General features: G+C 48.6%; 1 protein-coding gene and 1 long non-coding RNA gene across 2 annotated transcripts in view; one reads left to right on the top strand and one right to left on the bottom strand.

Annotated features, from left to right (window-relative positions):
- Positions 1-18,342, bottom strand: part of SPRED2 (sprouty related EVH1 domain containing 2) — a 49,508-nt gene extending 31,166 nt beyond the window's left edge. Inside the window, exon 1 of the mRNA XM_015856534.2 lies at positions 18,166-18,342. Coding sequence (XP_015712020.1) covers positions 18,166-18,212 — 47 coding nt within the window. The 5' untranslated portion in view covers positions 18,213-18,342. The remainder of the gene's footprint in view (positions 1-18,165) is intronic.
- On the top strand, positions 17,934-22,114 carry LOC107310681. The gene is made up of 2 exons (XR_001553679.2): positions 17,934-18,173; positions 19,139-22,114. It is a non-coding gene; the product is annotated as an uncharacterized LOC107310681 (long non-coding RNA).
- Positions 22,115-22,404: the final 290 nt, after the last annotated feature.

Raw genomic sequence — 22,404 nt, 5'->3', positions numbered from 1 at the left:
GCTCATGGTAGGGGGTTGGAACTAGGCGATGTTCCTACCCAAACCATTCTATGACTCTATGAACACAAGCGTGCTCTCCTCTCCCAGCTCTGTAGCATTGCTGCTGTTACCCTCAGATGCTCCATGCAGGAGAACACCCGCTATGAGCTCAAAGCGAGTCAGCCAGAAAAAGAATTAAACAAAGATGCCTTACCCATTTTGCTGCAAGCCCAGTTTCTGAAGTTTTTCTCTCGAGGGACGAGGGAAGATGAAATTAGCCTCCCAGTGTAAGACAAAATTATCTTTGAATAAACCATGTTGTAATCATGTTTTTGAAACAGCAGCTTAAGTACCGACATCTCCTTGGTATCTGTCCATTTTCCTGCCTTCCTTCTTTTTAAGAGCTCCTCTTTAAAACTCACAGTGTAGCATGGGGTCAAGCCATGACTTGGGTTTTCTCCGCAAAGTCACTTGTATGTTGTGCATGGATCAGGGAGGGGTAAGATGGGAGAAATGCTGTGGAAATACAACACATGGAAAAGCTCCCTGTTATCATCAAGACAGCGTGCTCAACTCGTGGCTGCAACCAACACTGTGACCTGGCATTCCCTCTGCACAAAGCAAGTGCAACAGGCAAGAAGCAGCAGCACCTAATTCAGTTCGCTTTGAGCTCAGTTCCCAAGAGCCTTCTCCAAAAGGAAATATCAAGTCACAAGGTTTTTGTAAGCACAATCTGAATCACTGTCTGGCTTCTTAATTTTGCAAAGCTTCTTTATCCTTAAGGCTGAACTAACAAACCTTGGATTCAAGTGTGTCAGTGCTGGTGCACTTATTTTTTTCTTCTTCCTTTTCCCTTGAGTTCCAGGCTCTCGAGGACCACCTCAACACGCCTATTGCTCCTATCTCATATCTCAGTGCTACAGTGAAACATCCTCCAGTGCTTCTGTGCATTTCCTGCCTTGGACCGGTGAGTGACTGCTGTGATACGGGAACATTTTCCCCAGTTTTGAGCAGGATGCACGCTGCTGCTGCAGGCTTCTGCTGTTAGCAAACACTGCAACCAGAGAGCCAACGAGGCTGTGGATCTGTTTCCTGCTGCCTCCCAGCCAACTGTGAGCACAGTTCAAAGAGCCGAGACCACGCTTGGAGCAAAAGGAGCTGCTAGAGAAACTGCAGTTCAGAGGATGAAATCTCCTCAGCTTGCTGGAGCCAGTCCTAACAGGCTGACCTTCAGCAGCGCAGGGTCAGCACAGCGCACAGGACCAAACCCCAGCAACTCACAAACCCAGCAAGAAGTTGCTCTGTGCGAGGCACAAAGGAGGTTGCTTTTCTCCATTTCTGAAGCTTAAAACAAACAAACAAACCAGCAAAACCAAGACTTGATAAACATGTTCGCTGTAGCTTTTTTTTTTTTCCTTTGTCTAGCACTTCAAACAGATCCAGTTCATTCACACCACCCTTGCTGTCTACAACACTGTTTTAAATCCAGCCTTCATCCAACTTGTGTTGGAGAGAAGAGGAAACAAAAATGCAGCAGAAAGAGACGCCACTGAAAGAGCAGCCAAAAAGGGCTTCTTCCAGCTGTACCGTGGCAAATCCCATATGTATAAGAAATACTGAAGTCTCACAGACTCGTCCAGATTGCAGTCAAGGAATGTGCTGGGGATGGACAGCCCACAAACGTTCATTTCTGAGCTTGGGTCGGAAGGGACCTTAAAGATCACTCAGTTCCAAAGCCCCACTGAGGGTAGGGTTGCCACCCACTGGATCAAGTTGCTCCATGACACAGCTTGACTCTGCTTATACATTTATCGATATAGAGTTCACACGAATATTAAGTATCACTAAGCACGATGCTTTCCTAATGCAAACACATCCCAACTACTGCAATAAACCTACAAAAAGACTGCAACATTGAAGCTGGAGGACTACAGGCATCCCTTCAGCACCAATCACTGCACTCACATTCATAAAACAGAAGATGTCTGAAACAATTCTGCCTTGACTTTTAGCAGCACAGGAACTATTTTATTGTCCTCCACTGCTGTCCTCAGCACAGCCCCATTTCAGGTCCCATGTAACAGCTTAGTAATTCCAACAGCGTGTTTTAATGGGCAGCTGCTTTCAAAGCTGTGAGATGCAGTGGTGGGGAGTGCCAGCAAAAAACGTCATAGGTGAGAAAGACTTTGCTCACATACAGCAGGATAGGTCATCAGACAAGATTGCCTCAGTGTAATCCTCTGCCATCCTGAGGGATAAGAGTTGTCCAACATGCTGCACCTTCCTACTTTCATGCTAATTCCTTTCACAAGGAAGTTTTGGATAAGTCCTCAGGAGTCCCCTGACAGCTGAAGTTGACTGAAGTCTCCTGTAGCCTTCCAGCAGAGCAGATGATGAAGCAGCTTCAAGATTTGGAGCGCAGTATCATCTGGGGGCTGCAGCCTCCATCTCCTGGCTGGTGAATACCCCAGATGACCAACGCCCTACAGAGCACTAAAATATAACACACTTTGGAAACAAGAAACAATTTATGCAAGTCTACTCACATAACAAGCTGCACCTCTAAGCATGCTGAACCCTCAGCAGTTTAAGAACATCAAAACAGAACAAAACAAGAGAATAGTGGAGAAAAACAACACAGTCTTCCTATTGAAGACCTGTGATAAAAAGGTGTTCACCTCTTGTCTTCTACATACTCTGCTGACCCCCAGTAAACTACGCAAGTGAGGAAGGGAGGATGAAGACACAACCTGATTTTTTTCTTTCCAAGTTCCTACTTGCTTTTCAATTTCTCAAGCTGTGTTACAGCCACTCAGTGTGTGTGCAGCAGATGATAATGGAACCACAAGCATTTATCTGACTCCACCACAACTTATTTTTTCCCCTCCTTCAACTCAGATTTAACTAGTTTTAATTCCAGTTTACCAAGGACACAAAATCGACGAGCCACCCCCAGAAGACACAAGCTCATCCCTCAATGCACCATTTAAGAACCTGGTTTTCTTTTTGCTGAAAGCAGTTTCATCCAACTATATTATGAGCACCTGACTTGCTTGCTTAGGATTTATTTTAAGTTATTCTCACTAAGATCTTGGAACATGAGAAAATTCAGCAACCAAAAGTCTTGGTTTAAGGATGGACAATCATGCTTTGAAGCAGCCACACTCTTCAAGGTCGTTTTCACTCCAGCCATAAGTCATTGCACATTATGGTTAATTCAGAACTCCGACTCATCCCTCTGCACGTCAATTTCAGCAGGCAAGCAGTCACCTAGGATGGTCACACCACTGATTTCAGGGTGGAAGGAAGAAAACCACATCCTTGCTTCAGCCTGTACTTGAACCGCAGTGACTCTGCTGAGAACATGGGAGCTGAGTCCTCATCTACCACATGCTTTCATTCAAGGAAGAATGCATTTAAGTAAACATACTTAGTACATGTAATTTAAAAACTAAGATGAGTTCATCTTCAAGTAACAATGTTAGCAGTGTAGCAGCTTCAAAGATTTCCTGTAACCCACTCTAGCATGTGAATACAATGGCTGGACATACAAAATGGGGACTCCTCTGCTGACTAACAGCCAACACTTGCCTTGCACGCTTCTTCCTGCTACCAGGTTGGGTGGAAATGCATTGCCCTAGACATCGCTGCATCCCTTTTCCAGTATTCCAGGTGACACTTGGAGAGGAGACTTCCAGATGTACTCACAACCAAAGAAATGAAGCGTAGCTGAAACAATGCTTTGCCAAAACCAACACAAAGACAGTGACCTCTGGAATGTGGGGCTACTTGCAGATGTCCTAAAGGATGCCATCGACTCAGTCATACAAAAGGTACTTTAACCCCTGGCAATGATTCATCTAGATATTTTTCTAGCAAAAAGCCTTACTATTGAGGGAGACCTTCCTATTGCTTGCAGGAAAATTCAGAAGAGAACTAGTAGATACTAATTTGTTAAGAAGACAGATAAACATGTACAGGAAATACTTCTATGAAGGTCCTGATCCTCTGAAGATTAATAATCTACAGTACTGGAGACAAAACCATGACACTGAGGAAACACGCAAACTATAAAAACAGGAAGAAGGGGAAGTTTATTTTTTTAATGTTATTTTGAGTGAATATTTGTTTTTCTGAAGCTCAAGATACTGGCAGAAGCCTCCATCTGCAGGTCACACCATTCTTTGTACAAAAGCAGCTGCAAAGAGTTTCCTCACCCAGGTCCCCAGAGCTGTCAGCCCAGGGAGGCCATCCTGCATGTTATGCTAGCCAACATTGTTTTTGGGTTTTTATCTCGTTTAAAGCCATTTTAAGACAGTGAAATGGCTGTTACTGTATGCACTGTGTTCTGTAGGTGATACCAATAAACTACTGGACAAAGGTGCTCCTTCCTCTAGATGCACCTCAGTATCCTCCCAGCTCTCATTACAACCAGTGCCACACACACGAAATGAACTGCTACTCTAAAAGCTGAATCAAGCTCAGATCTACCTGCAGAATCCCCAAGCTGTGGATGAACTGCAACTCCGACTTCAAAACAGTTTGCTTGAATGCTTACCCTTCTGAAACATTCCTGCAAGTGCTATATTTAATGCTGTATATAGACTAATTACTTATGTCTGCTCCAAGTAATCACTTTGAACTAGGACATTCACCGCTTAAGAAATATAATTAGATTTCCACGCTCGTTAAAGGGTGTTAAGGGATGCCACTGTGGGCTAAAACAATCTACATTTTAAAAAGAAAATAAGTGCAGTGCTATCAACTCAACTTTCCACTTGGAGTTTTACCTCTTCCACAATGGCAATGAAGGACTAGGTGCTACTTGTATCTTGACTCATGGAACATTTGTATAGGTATCACTATACATTTTAGCAAATAGTAAGTGTTTTCTACTAGTCCAACATACAGAACACACTGAGCTGCATGTTTTCTGTTTGTCTGCATCAAACGTGGTGCCAACCGATGGCAATGACAGCACTGTTGGTTAAACTGAAGTCAAAATCACATAGAAAAACAAAGATCCAATGGGTAGCCCTCCAAAATTAGTTCCAAGTCCAGTTCACCCACATTATTCTTGACCAGATAAACACTGGTGCCACTACAGCGATGTCAAGGATATCAAGACACTCCCTAATGGCAAGGGAGAAGCAATGGTCTGCTCCCTGAAGCACGCAAAAGCTAGCTGGGCTAGCTATGGCTACCTGCCTTACACTAATTCACTTCTTTTCCTTTTCAAGTGATTATTTTAATTAAAATCCTGCTTTATTGCTGCACAGCCAAGAAGACCAGCTGTTCATCTATTTCTTTTTCTTTTTTGCATGTTAGCAGAGTTTCACACATACAAGCAGCACAATGAAATGTTTTACATTGCCCTGTAACTCTCTGCATTGACTGGCAGTGTTGGTAATTACACAAATCAATTAGAGGCAGAAACAGGAATAATAATAATAGACACAGAGCTCTTGAGCATTGGCTTCTTGGAGGCAGCTATCAAGAAACAGCCACTCTTAGGCTAATGAAGGATGTGAGGTGGCCGTGCGCACCTGCATTCACTGTGCTTACCAAGGCTGCTGCAGTTTGCACACAGGCCCAATGGTTGCTTCCAGTCACTCTGAGAGCCAGCCAGGTTCATGCTACAACTGACTAATTGAAAACTGGGCTTGGAAGTAAGAATGAAGTCACATCCTATGAGTGCACCCTTCAACCCTGTTACTTTGCAAGATGTTTTAACTCTGAAGTGACACCTGGATATTCTAACTTCATCCCTATGCTCTAGCTACAAAGGAACAAGCTTCCAACACAAACTAGGCAACACTTTCACAAGAACACCCAACATAGACTCCTGTCATTACGGCACTTCATCAAATGTATGCCAGAGAGTCTATTTTTCCTCCATCATCTGCCAAGAATCAACAAACACTTTTAGAAGTCACAAATTGGCTCTTTAAAACCATTTATTCGGATGACATAAAAATAGCATGGAGCAACAACAACACAATAAAACCATGGGTACACTCTGACAGCAGAGCAACATGTCTCCAGAACAGCCTTCCAAGCTTTGGTGGTTCCTCTGCTTCCCTTGCTCTAGGCTAAGCACACCCAGGGGTCTCAGTCACTCCTCTTGCCCTCCAGACCCTTTGCCATCTTCACTGCCCTTCTTGGGACTCTCTCTATTAGTTTCACATCCTTATATTGTGGTGTCCAAGACTGCACACAAAAATCAAATGGCTTTCAAAATGTTCATGATACCTTCAGCTTGCAGACTCTACACCTAGCCAAGACAGCAATCACTGAGGCTGAGCTCTGCTGCCAGAGACCCCCAATGCTCATCATGCCTGCAATGAGCAGCTGCTGTAAGTATGGAGGATAGTAAAGGGACTATCCCAAAAATCCCACTCCTGGAGCTTCCTCGTGATCTTCTGGCAAGCAAGCAGCAGGCAGGATCAGGCAGGAGCTCCAGCTGGTGAGCAGGAGATAAGGGAATGCTCTCCTTTACAGGCTGGCCCTTTAACCATTTCAGAAAGGAATTCATCTCTACCATTTTATCAAACCTTCAGGTTTTGGGGTCTTCCCTCCCTTGCCCAGAGTCCTAGTGCTGAACATTACGCTAATTTACAAGCCTAAGTTAAGCTTCTCCTTTGATACAGAGTAAAATTGGGGTTGGCATCCCATTGCTTGTTAGAGTAGGCTTTCTATTCACCTTGGAGCAAGCTATCTTTTCAAGCTTAATTAGGATATGCACCAGGCTGAAGCATTCAATGGTTAATTGAAACACTGCGCCAACCTACGGTGTGCTCTGCATGTCTCTCATGCCTTGCGTGGTACAAGTCCATGGGTGGGAGAGTTGTTTGGGGTGGGGAGAAGGTTTAATTTTAGCCAAGAGGAGGAATGTGTTCAGCACATTGCCTAAAAAATAAAAATAAAATCAAAATCCACCCTGCCACAATCCAGTCCTGACACACGACATGGGCAGATTAACTTACGCATCTGTAACACAGAGAAGCACCAAATGGCAAAAAGCACTCACAAAATCAGAGCCACAGACACTGTAATGCAAAACTGCTGCACCATGCAATGACGTTCGAGGCTACCAAATCCATCCCAGTGATGACGATGAACATCTGCTGTGCCCACAGCAAAGCAAACCATTTCATTTCACTGTTTGCCCTATGTAAGAGATGAAAATGAGAAAAACGAAACCATATAGCTGTGGTCCAATAAGGACTTGTTTAGAGTCCACATGCACCGATCAGCAGGCAGCAGGCACCTATGCTAATGAAACGACACGTGGAAAATGAGGCACTGACACACTGAGGAAGCTCAATGCAAAACCCTTATTTCAGCTATAGCAACCCCATGCCAGGCTGGCACATGCTTTTGTACAAACAGCCACAAGGCCCAACCTTAAAAGAGGCTTTTTCCATGCTTGTCTGTGTGTTTGATCAGAGGAAAGGCAGTAACCACCTTCTGACCTTTGCAACAAGCCCAGCTGACAAAATCAAGGCTAACCTGCAATGGGAAGTTACCACACATTTAGCAGCAAATATTTTTCTTCAGCACAAAAGAGGTCAGTATTTAGCATTTCAATTAGATCATGAATGACAAAGCCACATTCCTGCAGGAAAGTTCCTGCATTCGAGATGTTCCAAAATAAAATGAATATACAAAGGCAGGATTTTAACCTTTCGGTACTTCCCAAATCTTAAGGTCTACAGTTTTCAGTGGAAGTTAAAGGTAAAATATTGCCGTGAAAACAAACAGTCCCTTCAGCTTCAGCTTTCAGGTTCCCTATACGCTCATTGGAGCCACCCAAGGAAAACCCTACCTGGTTTCCTGCCTCCTCACCATCCTAAGCAAAGTGCAATCCCACCATAAGGCCTTTCCTGGAGCTTGCGTGACACTTCCTCCACAAAAGACTGTTAAACTTTTGGATATATTTTCTGTCCAGAATTTTGTGAGGCATTGTTCACTGTACTGTTTTCTTGGCACTATGGACTCCACACCCTGTGCATTTCCTTACCAGCCCCGGCCATCCTTCATGCCTCAATCACCCAGCTATGTGTATAAGGCTATGTACAGCACAGGGCTCCTTCACATAACAAAGCATACACGTGTGTGGTTGGGATTAGAATCAACAGCACATCCCTGCTGTCCTGCCTGGAATCCATATGCAACCAGACGCCAGAAAACAGCACACCACTAGGCTTAATGGGTAAGAATAAAGGCAGAGATGCTGTGCACGGAAAGAAACATGCCTCCAGACCAGACTTTGAGCTGAGGAAGATGTGCACCATCCGACACTGGAAAATCTTGTCTGCAGACACTGAGAAGATTCACTTCCACACTGCTCCCAGAAAACAGTCACCACCTGCCCCCGGCCATTCAAGTAAATGCTGACCTGACTGGCCCAGGTTCACGCCATGGCAGTTTGAAAAACCACAAGCTGGAATAAAGTACAGTAGTATTTTTTTCTGCTGACCCATCAGCAATTATGTCAACAAATGTCTCTGCCATCCCACCCTTGCACTCTCTCTCCCCACAACCATCGTTACACACAGATGCCTATTTCCATACACACTCCAAAATGATCCAGCACTGACTACTAAAAATCAACGCTGGCAGCTATTTATCGATTTTTTTTATTATTATTTTTTTAGGGCATCCTAATATTTGTGCTGTCACTTTGATAAGAAGATGAGAAAAGACATGAAGGATTTCTCTTCAACACTCGGTTCAGAGCACACAGCTGAAGGCCAGACAAAGTTAATCACCCGAAGAGACAACCTCTTCCAGGCACAGACATGTTCCCTGCAAACACCAGCAGTGTTTTCAACTGTATCCATGCAAGTCCATTGAATGAGCCTTTCTGGCTTTCATTGAGACACTCAGCGTATGCCACACATTATTTCCAACTGTTCCATAGATGGCAGATCAGAGAGCAGATCCAGGCTCCCTACAGCAGAGTAGCCAAGTTCTTCTATGGCAGCTAACAGGGAAAAGGTCGCCCTTCTGCTGAGGCACGCAGCACGGCTACATGGCAAGAGAAATGGCAGTGCATTTGGACAAGGGACAACTCCAGATAACACTTAATGGCGTTCAAAGACAATCCTAAACCCTACTGAGGCACACCATATGTGCTATTTACTGACACAAGAGCATGATAGCAAAACATGTCTTTTGAGCATGCACTGGGTTGATGGAAAGTAGTTTCTCAAGTCAAGAGGAGCCAGAAGCACCCCTGAGGAAGCCCTGCTCACCTCCCCTGAATGATTCTGTCACAGCAGCCCTCCTGGCCGGACATGAACCGCTCTGGAGCGGACACACAGACCTGCCCAGTGGCACGCGTGCAAGGAAATGACTTCAGCAGCCCACCAGACACAAAACACGCCAAGCCCAAGGATGATGCCGATGCTTTTCTCTCTTTTGTGTACAGGGTAAAAGCAGTTGCTGCAGCTGCAAAAGCGCTCTCTAGAGAGGAGGCGGCTATCCTGAGCCACGGCCATTAATTCGGGTTTGTTTGTCACCAGTCCCACGGACGCTCGGGCACTACTGGGTTTTAGGCATTTCCCTTCTCATACAAAGAAGGGAACTGTGAAAGACAGCCTGCTGCATGCCCAAGGTTAAGAGAGCTGGACAAAAAGACCTGACTGCTTTAAATATCTGCAATACAAGAAGTTAAGCAGAGCTTAGCATGAGTGGAGAACCATCTGAAGACGGTCCGAGTGGAGAGACTAATTTCTTGACTCACTCCCCATCCACTCGTACCCCAACCAGTAAATCAGACCAACTCGTTTCCTACCCAATACATGTGTATGGAAGCACTGGATCTAACTGTTTGGCTTGTGGTCAAGTGTTTTTGCAACAGCAGAATCACAACCTTGCAAACAGTGTCATGAAAAAATTATTCCTCCTATTCCTGCAGCAGAGAGGAAGCAAAAGAGGAAAACAGTCTAACAATATTTAACTGCTTTTCTTAAGATAAAGCCTCAACAGAAATTGCGTTCCATTGAAATCTCAAAATTTAAAGCCCGGGAACACAAAGTTCACTGCATCGCCTCTGCCCAATCAACATACAAACCCTACGTATGTTTGCAGTCAGTACTCTGCCACCATATCACTGAAGTCACTAGAGGCCTTGATGCATATTTTGCCTACATAAGCGGCAGCAGAGCAGCAAGCACTCACTCCTTTTTCCACTTTAAATCAGCACTGAGAAAGCAATTAAGCTTCTTGTTCTCAGCTCCTACAATTGCATAAGCTAGGCGGCTCTGGCTCCAGAAGTTTATATATTTACCTTTTAAAATATGAATGGGAAAGCGTACACAAAACACCCTTCTTTCCCCGTCCCTTCCTTCCCATGAGGAGGAGTGTTTGTTTTTTTATCCGACCTTATGAAAGGTTGGGGAAGCTATTCCACCAATACTCTGATAAAAGTAGCCCACACTTCCTTAGAGATAGAGCACAGAAGGAGAGGGGAAAAAAAATAACCTTACCAGTAATAAAATCAGCAGAAGTATTTCCTACTAAATAGGATGTCTCACTCAGGGCTTTTTATGCTTCAATTTATAGATCTTTAAGCTGCCTGTACAGCACTTATGGAATAACTCACATGGCTGCTGATTTTGGGGAACACTTTCTTGTTGCTTACAGGAGCTTGGGGTAGAAAAGGGGATTTTCTGCCCTCTCTGGAGATTTACTTCGGTGACCTCTAAAGATCTGCCTGCAGAATGAAGCTGAATGAATGGGTGGTGGCAGACTTTTAAGCAGTCTTTCTTTTTTCTTTTCGATTCATGGCCTGTGATTTTGAAGCTGTGCATTACAGCAACCAAGCCCAAAGCTGGATGGAAGACCTCAGCCACATCTCAACCTCTGGGTACACAAGCATTTGTATGATCTAGCATCAAAATCAGGAGAGAAGCAAGAGTATTTTTAGTGTGCAAACACAGAAGTTCAGTAGAACCCACCATGATGCAGCTGCAGGTATTTTAGCACTGCCCAACACAGCATCGTGCCAGGACAGTCCCAGCACCTACAAACCCTTCTGCAGTTCAAAACCAAGCAGCAAAAGAGGCTCTTTCTGCTCTGCCCTCCCCCCTTTCCCTCCTGCTCATCAGCCATTTCTGTACACACACACGCTTTAGGTGGGGAAGAACCTTCTGTACGCCTGCATCAAATCGAGTGGACAAAGTGCCCACCTCTCCCTGCCTGCTTCTGCTTAAAGCTATGCACCGCAGTGTTTTCAAGCACTTTAGCCAAAAATGGGAACTTCTCATGATGAACAAGCCTGCTGACCCGGGAAGTTTTATCCTCTAACTTGGCTGAGGCTCTCTTAATAAAGAGACATACCACCAATCTGACTGGCTCCTCTGAACCCATAGAGCCTGTATGCATGCAGAAAGAGAGGGGAGAAATGGTTTATTTGGGCTCGGGCGCCCTTCCTGCAGGATGCGGTGTTTACAGAGGGTATTTCTAGAACTTCCTGCTCCACACACGCCTCCGGCTCCTCCCCTGCCTGCCTCCCTCCAGCTCCCACCCAGAGTCCCTGGGAGCACATGAGATGTGGGGGTCTCACCAGCATCTCAAGCCCCCCAGCCATGGGAGCAAGGGAAGAGGGACAGCTCCTGTTGACACAGCACTATGGAAAAGTGCATGCCATCCTCGTCTGCAGAACATATAATGCTTTTGGGGGTTTGTTTGTTTTTAAGCACACCTTTAAAATGCATTTAGATCCCTTTCCCTCCTTTATTAGATTCCTCAGATCAAGCTACTTAAGCTTTCTACGCTGCTTCTTTCAGACAACAAGTGAAAAAAGTTCACCTTCAGCATACCTTAAAAATCTTCCAGCCATTTAACATTTGAACTCTTATGCTCTAGTACATCCCCAAACACTAAATGATTCCAGAAAAATAAAGGGGGGGCGGGAGTGAAGAGCAGGATTTTTTTCCTCTTAAGCAGCTCTAGTCGTTGATGACCCTGCAGCCTTTTATTAGTGACTTTAACCACAGAAAGCAAGCTTGGCACTAGATTTTCTTCCTAGTTCAACTCAACATCAAATATCTTTCTAAAAGCAGCAGGTCTTCGAGGCAGTGCAAACACTGAGATTGCTCTATTTCAGCACTCCCTCCAGCTCGGTAACCTTTCTGTCTGCACAGCCACCCAACTGCAGACATCCAACAGCAAGGCATACAGCAAGGACTGGCTGCAACCAACCTAACACCTCCCATGCCAACTAGCAGCTAAGAATGAATTACGTTGGCAGCATCACAAACCTCCAGTGATAGTTTTTGTTGTATTTTCACTGATGTTAAGAAGGAAAAACAGCAAAAAAATACAGCACAGCAAAACTCAACAAGCATCACTGAAGTATCAGTGGTTTTTGCGTATTGTAATTTATACCTTTGCTTTAAAAAGGCCAAGCCTACCAACTGAAATGCAGGGATATGCACTGCTGTCTGATAGGGATGCTGGACCTGGCTCTCTGATGGATGGACCTGGCCTGTATCCAGTTGACTGGGGTTTCTCCTGCTGCAGGCACAGTTTGGAGCGTGGCTGATTTAATCTGAGCTCAGCTGCACCCTGGCTCCCTGGTATGGTGAGAACCCATGGCAATGAAATGCTCTGAAGGCTTAGACCCTCACCTCCCATCCTCATCCTTGGAGAACTTCAGCAGCTGCCTGGACATGGCCCTGGGCACAGCTCTGGACACCCTGCTCTGGGTGGCTCTGCTGGAGCACAGTTGGGCCTGGTGGACCTGGAGGTGCTTTCCTACTTCAACCTTTCCCTTGTTCTGGGGACAAAATTGAAGTAAACAGCTGAAATAAACTCCAAGCATGCTTTGGAGGAGCCCCGTTGATTCTCTCAGATCTCTATGTAATTTTGAAGAACCAGACTGCTTGTAAACAACTTGCAATGCCAGATGCAGAAGCCCTGCAGCAGCAGCTGAGTTTACTCCTCAGCCTCGCTTGCATCTTCCAGTAACTCCATACTGCATCCCCTTGATTTGAGGAAAATACAAAAGCACCTTCCATGTTCACAGCTGGATAAGCTGTTCTTTCCTTGGCCCCACAGCACACACTCCTGCACAGATCTGCAAACAAGGGGCCCAAGCACGCATACACATTTATATCTATCAGCTTGGGGGCATACCTTTCTACTCCTGAGCCACGTAAGCAGCCAGCTGGCTTTGTGAGAGCTTAGAAGCCAGGTGGGAGTGTCGAGGCATGTCAGCAGAAGAAATACAGCACACAGAGGTTGAGCTGAGCCCCTGGCTCGTGTCCAGTACAGGGAAGGGTGGTTTCCGGGCAGCATCTCTCACTGCATGGACCCACACCAGGCAGCCCCCAGCTGCCAACAGTGCCCATATATCTCATGGCACACTGAGAGAGGGAAAACCTCTCTTAAAATGACATGTATGATAGATTTCTTTGCCCCCCTCTCAAACAGCCTTCCTTCACCAGCAAGCGAGTTAACTAATAAAAGCATGAAAGACCTAGGGACTGCAAAAGGTAGCTACACAGGACAGATGCAAAACACAATTAAAGCCTAAGCATTTTGGCTTTCCTTGGGGTCTGTACATATATGCACAATGTGTGAGTGTCCCCACATAGCAGCACAGACCCTTACAAGCACATATTTGCACCGTGGCCCTTTCTCCCCCACGGGCTACATCAAAATAACACCACCAGGTTTTACAGCACATCTCTCAGAGATATCGATGCACACCTCCCACAGATGAGCAGAAGAGAGATGAAAGTGACCTTCTTGTTTATAAACATGGGGCAAAAGTACTTGCTATCTGCAAGAAACACAATTCTCTATTGCTAGGGAGATGTACACAGTGTTAAGTCCTACCATTACTTCTGGAAGGATGTTTAATACGCACATATGAAAAAAAAGCCTTGCTATGGAGCCCTGCAACTCCTCCTCCCCACATTTGCCAGTAGGAAGAAATTTCCTTCCTTGATGGAATAGCCATCAGCTATTGGGCTCAGCTGACAGCCTCAAGATCTCTCCTCTGATTACAGCACACGTAGGAGTTGAGAACAAAGAGGGGGGGAAATAAAACCAAAACAGTCCTTGAAGTGCTGGTTGCAAGTGAAGAAAGTCAAAGAAAGTTATTCAAAGAGTCTAAGAACAAGGAGACTGGAGACAAAAATATTAATTTGGGATAAATCTCCACAAGATCTTCTGCAACAGGTAGAACCTGCTGGCTGTTGGCACACATATCTTCGAAGCCCTGAAAGCACACTTTGTAATACTGTTTTTGATAAAACACAGCTTGCTTTTAAGGGGAAGCACCTACTTCTGTTGTGCAAGGCAGCCAGCTTTGCGCTTCAGCTGCTCGTTTGACTTAAGGAGAAGAGGCACAGAGCACAGATGTGAAGCACACAGGTACCAACATGCTGATCCCATCCTTAATGAGTTCTGTGCTCCTTCCATCGACAACCGACACATCAGAGAGCCTCTTACAACTGCACACAGGCAGAAGCAAGGTAGTTGCACCCTCATACTACAAACCATCCAGCTATTTCTATTTTCATTTCCACGCTTCTTCAGGAGCATTAAGTCCTCCAAAAAACCAAACGCTCTGCATACTGAAGGAGGCACACATCATCAGTGCAGTGTCTGGAGCTGCACTTCTGATTCTACTCAACTCTGTTCTCTCCTGAGCATCTTTTCCTGGGAAGGATCGTCTACTGTTAAGAAAGCTGGAGAAAAGAGGAAGAAGAAAGAAAACTAAGGACATTTTTCAATGGACTTGGTGAAAGGAACAATTCCTGCAGCCAAAGCATGGTGCACCTCAGCCAGCAAGCCACGGCACCTGGACTTCTGCAGAACCCTGGTACTGCCACCCAATGGGTGGAATTCAGCAGCAGTGGCACTTCTTTTGTGATCCAACACCCTGCACAGAACCACAACGATACTCAGAGCTTGACAAGTGCATCTCCCACAGGTTCGGTATCTCCAGAGGATGCTTTGTTCTAGTTCTGCTGGAGGAAAGAGAATCGAATTCACCAATTCTTCAAGCGTACCAACATGTACGTGGATGGAGGGACTGAGCCAGTGGTGACGTTGCCTCTCATTCCTGAGCTCCTGCCCTGGTCCTGAAGAATGACAACCACCACCATCTCCCTGCGGTTTGGTGGCCCCAAGGAAACAATTTTGTGGTTTCAAGCCAGCTACCAGCCAAACAAGTCCACGTTAAGGAAGAGCCTCTGCTGCGCAATGTGCTTTTGTTTGCAGCCTCGGGATTTAATTAAGCGGGTAGATAAAGCCACCTTTTAACCCACGCTAGAGGGTGCGCCAGATCGAGATTACAACACGCTGCAGAAACAGGTCGAAGCAGCTCCCGGCTGCATCCACACCACGGGCGGGCATCATCCATCACCCACTGCTTCTGGCTGAAAAACCCACCTTCTGGCCCAAAGGCGAGTTTTTTTAGGTTTCCCTGAGCCAAAAGCAGGATTGGGTTTTTATGAGGGTTTGGGCTGAAGCACAATCCTCTTCCCAAGGTCTTCCTCCATGTGAAGTGACTAAACCCTCATCAAAATCCCTCCATCTCTTCAACTTGTTCCCAAGACAGAAGCAGAAAGGGTTGCTTTTTTTCTTCTTTCCCCTTTTTTCCATCCAACAAACCTATTATTCCCTTAGAAACAGCAAGTTCTCCAAGTAAGCGAACAAAGCAGCTACTTACATGTAGTATTTTAAACAGCCGTGTTTTCAGGCCAAGAAATAAACAGTTATATTTTGGCAACCCTTCATTTCCTGTCCTATTTGCGAGCAATAATGTCATGACACAAAGTATGTCCCATGCCTTTCTCCCTGGCTCAAGCTTGAAAGAGAGAAAAAAAAAGCCCTACACAGCTGAATGAACGGCTTATGACAGCTAGCAAAAAAATCAGCAGGAATGGACAAAATGGGGGATAAATAAAAAATTCAGTGTAAAGGGCAAACTGCTTCGTCGGCGGGGTGAGTGCATGGAGCAGCCATGGAAGGAGGTGGGATCCAGGGAGCAGCTCAGCTCCATGGCCTTTGCTGGAAGGAGGAAATGCACTGCAGCAGCCCTGCCTCCAGCTCCCACCCCAGCTCCGGCTCAGGGCTCCCGGCTCCATCCCGAAACGCCGCGGAGCGACACTTCCTCATTCTCTGACCTTTTCCATTTAATTACTTCCTGTGACTTTCTTGGAAGCCTGCATCGTAATGATGTGCCACGGCCGCCTTCGGGCGTAACTGAATCATTTTATGCCTTCCGATTCAGCTGAATCCTCCCACTCGTAGCCAGAAATACGGCCACGACACGCTGGGTGATCGCTCGGCCCCCGGCAACACACAGCCTGGGGGGCAGAACGAGGCGTCCTCCAGCAATGACAAATTGACCTCCGGGTATCGATCGGAAATGGTGCAGTCATGAAGGAGCCTGGGCAGCCAGAGCCTCATCTCTCCTCTTTGGTTTCATCAAATGCTTTAAATACGGGAGAAAAGCTCCCCAAGCAAAAGTGAAGAAAGCCAACGATGGGGGGGGAAAAGACAGTGCACTGATTTTAAATGCACGCTGGCCGTGGTGCTTCTTCTGTAATCTGCCTGTTAACATTTGCTCACAGTGCACTCGGCGCAACAAGAAGAGCTATGCAAATCAAAGCCAGATATCTGGGGCAAATAGCACGCGATGCTGCCGTTGTTCTGACAGCCTGAGCAAACTTACAAGGAGGGCCTGTCCTTATTTCTTCTACCACCACATCAATTGAAAAACATCACCCACCGCCAGGAAGGACGGCGCATGAGTCACCTGCAGCAGTGCTATCCATCAGCACAGGGAAGGGCCAGGAGGGAGCGGTACCCACAGCAGGATCAAGGCAGCAGCTCCAACACGGCCTCCACTCACAATGCAGGGCATCCTTCACCCCAGTGCCCACACCAAGGGGTTGGCAAGTGCAGGCCTGGGGCGCAGGGTGGAATCATAGAATCGTTAAGGTTGGAAAAGACCACTAAGATCATCTATCCCAACCAGCAAGCCATCCCCATCGTGCCTGCAGCCCACAGACCTCAGCAGCCGCCAGCTCTGTGCCATCCCATCAGAGAGGGAACCGAGCCCCCCACACCTCCCATCCTGCCCCACAGCAGCAGGAGAAACCCAGCTTCTCCTAGAAGAACTGCACTGACTTCAAAATAACCACAACGTCAGGAGTGATGCAGAAATGCAGCTTCACAGCTACGAGGTGCCCCAAACACCACCACTCCTCCTCGTGCACGCCTTGCACGCAGAGGCCATTTCCTCGGCCATTTACCGTTCCCAGTGCTACGGGTATCCACGCCACACACCCCCAGCCTCACAACCCCCCATTGCTGCGTGCACTGCCTCCTTTCCCCTGCTGTCATAAACCCTCAATGCAAAACTAGGGATGAGGATGCACGGGGGGCCGAGCCCACGGCTCTGCACCACGACCTTCACACATCGGATCGCCGTTTATTCGCGTGGGGGCGTTTCAGAGGGGTCGGTCAAATTATGGGGGGGGGTCTGAGAGTCGCTCTCCGCACATACGGACCCCGGAGAGGAGGGAGGGAAGGGGGGGGGGCCCTCCGAGCCCGTTGGCCGCCGGTGACCGGATTTATGAATGCGGCGTCATGTGACGGCCGCCTCCTATTCACAAAACGGCAGCCGGGGCGGGGCTCCGACCCCCCCACCCAGAAAGGAAAAAAAGCCACTAAAAAAATAGCGAGCCCTGGGGGTACGGCCGCCCTCACGCTGCAGGACGAGTCCTCCCCAACCCCCAATAAAAAAACCCTATTCTTCTATGAGGTGGGAGGCCGGGGGAGAAGGGAGGAAGCGGGTGGAGCCCCCCCCACCCCCACACGTCGCGGTTTAGAGGGATTTTTTTTTTTTCTTTTTTTTTTTTTCTTTCCTCTTTTTCTTTTTTTTTTTTCTTTTTTCTATTTTTTTTTTTTTTTTTTTTTTATGAATGAAGACGCGCTATGCAAATGAGCACGGCCCGGGGGGAGCGCGAAATGGCGGCGGATGTGCGGGCGGGCGGCCGCGCACTCACGCACGCGCGCGTCCGTGTGTCCGTCCGTCCGTCCGTCTGTCCGCGGGTGGGGAGGGGGGGGATCCCGAGAGCGGCGACGAAGGAGCGGCCCCCCTCCCCAACACACACATACACGGAGCCCCCGCAGCCCGCCCCCGCTCACTCGTCTGGGTAGGCGTCCTCGGTCATCTTCTCCCCGTCTCGGCTCATCCCTCGCCGCGGGCGGCCGGGCTGCGCCTCCGCATCTTCCTGCGCTTCACATGGCGGGGGAGGCCGCGCCGCGGCAGGGCCGGGGCTGGCGGCCGCGCCGGGCCGGGCCGGGCCCGACGGACGGCGGGAGGCTGAGGCGGGGCGGGGCGGGATCGGGGGGGGAGCGGGCCGGGCCGGCGGCGCTACGGCCGCGCTGTGCGGCGGGCGGCGGCCGGGGGAGGCGGCGGCGGAGGGGAGGGCGCCGCGGGGGCGCGGCGGCGGCGGCGGCGGCGCGGGGTTCGGGCCCTGGGGAGCGGCGCAGCGCCCGGGGGCAGGCGGCGGCGCCGGGCCAGCCCCATGGCCGCGCTCACGCCATGGCGGGGCGCCGCGGGCGGCGGCGGCGGAGAATGGGGAGAGGGGGCGGCAGGAAGCGGCGGCGCTGCCGAGCGGCAGCGGGCAGGGCAGCGCCGGACCGAGGGAGGGAGGGAGGAAAGGAGGGAGGGAGTCGCGGCGGCGGCGAGGAAGGAGGGGACGCGGCCGCTGCTGGCACCTCCCCCGCGGCGGCGCGGCCCGCCCCGGTCCGGCCCCCCGAGCCCTGCAGCGCAGGCGGCGGGATGCGGCCGCTCCCCTCGCCTCGCCCCCCACTCCCCGCCCCGCTCCCGCAGCCCGGCCCCTATCGCCGACCCCTCGTTGCGGTGCCTTACCCGCAAAGCGCTTCCTCGGAAGCCTGTAAGCCTGGTTGGCGTGTGCTGAAAGGCGTCAGGGCGCGTGGAAAGTCCGCCGTGGGTGCGGGATGAGGCCCGAGGTGTCTGTGGGTGATGTAGGATCCTGCTGCCGCCCAGCAGTCCGGGCAGGCCTGTCTGCCCCACTCTCGGCCTCTCCGCCTCGCTGGGGAGGTATCTGCTGCTGCTCTCGCGGTTTTCAGACGGCATCAATTCTCTTTTCAGGAACAGAAGTGAAAACTTGGAGAAACTGGATGGACTGCGTGCCAGCAGCACGGTGGAGGCGAGAGCCCCTTCAAACTGCAAGGCCTGTATGGAGGTTACCCCGAGGAGAAACGGTGTGTCCTTCAGAAATGGTACCAGGACCATGGCTGTGGTCACCTCATCGTGTTGTTTTCTTGGCTGGGGGTTCCCCTGCCTTTTTTTTCCTCTCCAAGTGCTGCTGGGTTTACACAGGCTCCCAACTTCCTCATTAACTCCTTGCTCAAGACCTCCGCGTTCAGCTGCAGCATCACATGGATACGCGGCATTGAGCTGCTGCTTCTCGCAGAGCCACAGCAGGGGGAGAATCGAAGCCACATGAAGAAAACAAAGGGGGACAATCCCATCGCTAAATTCCCATCTCTAAAAGATCACTGTAGTGCACATCCCACTGAGCAGGGATATGGTATGTGCCTTGCTGCCGGTGCTGGGAGCTTGGCATTCCGTCCCCAATGCTTAGGGGTATTTAGTATTTCACTTCCCAGTGGTGAGCAGCCACCCTTTCCCAGACGTGGCAGCTGAAGGTTTACCCGATCTCGTATTTTTGAGTCACTTCCTGTGGATTTGTGAGATCTCACATTTGATCTCTGCTTTCACTCGCATGCTAATTCGGGTGCTGCTAAGTGATCCATTCATCTCACTGCGCAACCCTCTTCTGATTGCATATGTGCAGTGCATACGGACAAGAATTGCATGGGACATTCATATTGTTCAGGTTACCACGCTGGTTCCTCTGAGCAGCGCTTGCAAAATGACTACTTTATTTTTCTGAATGGAACAGCTCACCAAGGGGAGACTTTTGCTCATGCACTGCTCATATACAGCCTTTCCCCGAGATGTGATCATTACAGCACCTCCAGTTAATTAGCCATTGGTGGCAGAGCTTCAAGACTAATGATCTGCATGCTGTGAATATTCTGCACTTTATGTTTGAATGGGAAGTTCCTTGTGCAGAGCGATATTTTAGCTGTTGTAGAGAACTAGATGTTGAGGACATTTGGGCAGGAAATAGACTTCCCCACGGGCTGCCATGCCTTCAGCTGACACCGATTTGGGGTGAGAAGCACTAAGATTTGGCATAGCAGAGCTTGGAATGCAGGCTTGCCATTGCCTTCCCACATTCTTGCCTTGACAACGCATCCCTCTGGGCTGGTGACTCCCACACTGCTGGTATAGGAACCCTTGTATGAGCTCTGGCACCTCGGTGACCTCACTGATTTTAGTGCCTTTTCCACTGACTCACTCTGTAGCTTGAAATGAGGGAAGAGTAGAAGTTGGCAGCCCTGAATCACACCATCCTCCTGATGATTACCCCTCACCTGATCGTTTTACTGAGCAGCAATCGTATTTTCAAGGCAACAATAACCACAAAATCACAGAATCATTAAGGTTGGAAAAGACATCTGAGATCAACCAACCACCAACCCATCCCTATCATGCCCACTAACCGTGTCCCTCAGTGCCACATCTAAGCCTATTTTTTCTCCCTGTTGCAACAGCTAAAAATGTAAGAGTTGCAGAAATGATCTGCAACAAGTACAGTCTTCCTAGCAGGTCATTTAGAGGGACACCAAGACCAGAAAGAGAGAATAGAAAGGGATCCTCACTGCCACACTGGTTGCTTTGGCCCCCCAAAACCAATCCCTCTGCTTTCTGAGTTCTGAAACCATGCATTCACTTTCAGCCTCTCCCAACATAAAAGCAAGGGTTGTTGAAGTTAAGTGACTGTGAGTTAAAGGGGACTTTTCAAAACCCTTGCTTTCCTATTGGGTTCTCTGCCGTCCTCTTAGCATTCAGCGGTAAATGATTTATAGCCCTCCTTTCATGCTGGTTTGGTGTTTCCTTTGCGTGCATAACTTCCTTTTGATAGAAGGGGATGATAACAAAACCCAAATTCTAATCTCTTGAGCACATGACACATTGTCTTTGCGGTGCAGATAGCAGGAAACTGCTCTGATCTGGAGTTCAGTGCTTCAGCCTCCTTCCCACCCCCCAAAATACACTCGGCGAATTCAAAAAGCAGCACCAACAGGGTGGGCAGAGCTTTGCTTTCAGCTGTTCACTGGCCCTTTGCATCCAGAGAGGAGCGTGCACAGCCACTCCCCAGTGGAAGTCTTGAGGTTAGTCCTATAGTGGTGTCACCAGGGAGGGGCTGCCCTCCCTTGAGATGCCTTTCCACCCTTGGGAGCTTCCTGCATTTATGCTACAGCTGTTTCCATAATCTCATGGGAGCCAAATAAACAGATGCCAAATGATTTACCTTCAGAGAGTGCAGAATGGGTGGATATGGGGAAGACACCAGAGTTATGTTCATCTATTCTTCCCCTCCTGGGGGATTATATGAGTTATGCTTGAACCCTTCAGGAGGTAACTTTGAGAAAATTGCCTTCCTGCAGCCAAATTCAGAGGGTCCTGGCCGAGTGCCTGAGCAGCTCTGGGGTGGGGTTCGCTCCATCTTGGCTCAGCTGGGGATGTACCCTCTACAGGGCATCGGCCAGGAGATCAGTTCCTGAGGATCCCCGCTTGCTCTGTGGCTCTAGCTGGGACAAAGCCACAGCACACAGTGTGGAGGCAGGGAGGGCGGGTCAGCATCCCACAGAGAGCAATATCTGGCCCTGCTATCCTCTGAGACACCTGCATCGCCGCTCCTGAAAATTCCCATGAAAAATAATCACAGGCTGCTTTTATGTCCCTGTAATCGTGAACACATTATGCTTCCCTGCCCACTTCTAAAGAGAAAAAGTAATTAGTCACCCCACACAAGTCTTTTGGGGTGGCACATGTGCTTTGGTATGTATTCCAGCTCTGCCTACATGGAATGGGGACGCACAGCCCTGCTCCCTGGTTGTCTGTTAGGTGCTTCCCTTTGCGGGAGCTGGCTGCAACCTCTTGCACTTACAGCCAGCAACATCTCCAGCAGCACTTGGTGGTGTGATGAACGAAGCCTGCAATTGGAAGTCCAGGAGATGGGAGCCTCAGGACAGCAAGGCATGGTCCAGCAAAGTGAAATAACCCAAGGCACTGGTGTGCCAAAGTGGCCACCAAAGGGCTGCCTTCATTCCTCCTGCTGTGATATCCTGGTGCTAAAAGTGCAAATTGAAGTTCACTGAAGGACTGTGGCAAAGGAATTACCCAGAATTTGCTGAAAAACTGCAGATGCAAGTTATTGTGGAAGACAGGCTTTGTTTCCATCCTGGGAAGAATTTGGTTTATGTTTCAGGGATTGTGAA

Source organism: Coturnix japonica, chromosome 3 (assembly GCF_001577835.2).
Source record: "Coturnix japonica isolate 7356 chromosome 3, Coturnix japonica 2.1, whole genome shotgun sequence".
Classification (NCBI taxonomy): Eukaryota; Metazoa; Chordata; class Aves; order Galliformes; family Phasianidae; genus Coturnix; species Coturnix japonica.
The sequence above is the reverse complement of the archived record's forward strand: the minus strand, read 5'-3'. Positions and strand labels throughout refer to the sequence as shown.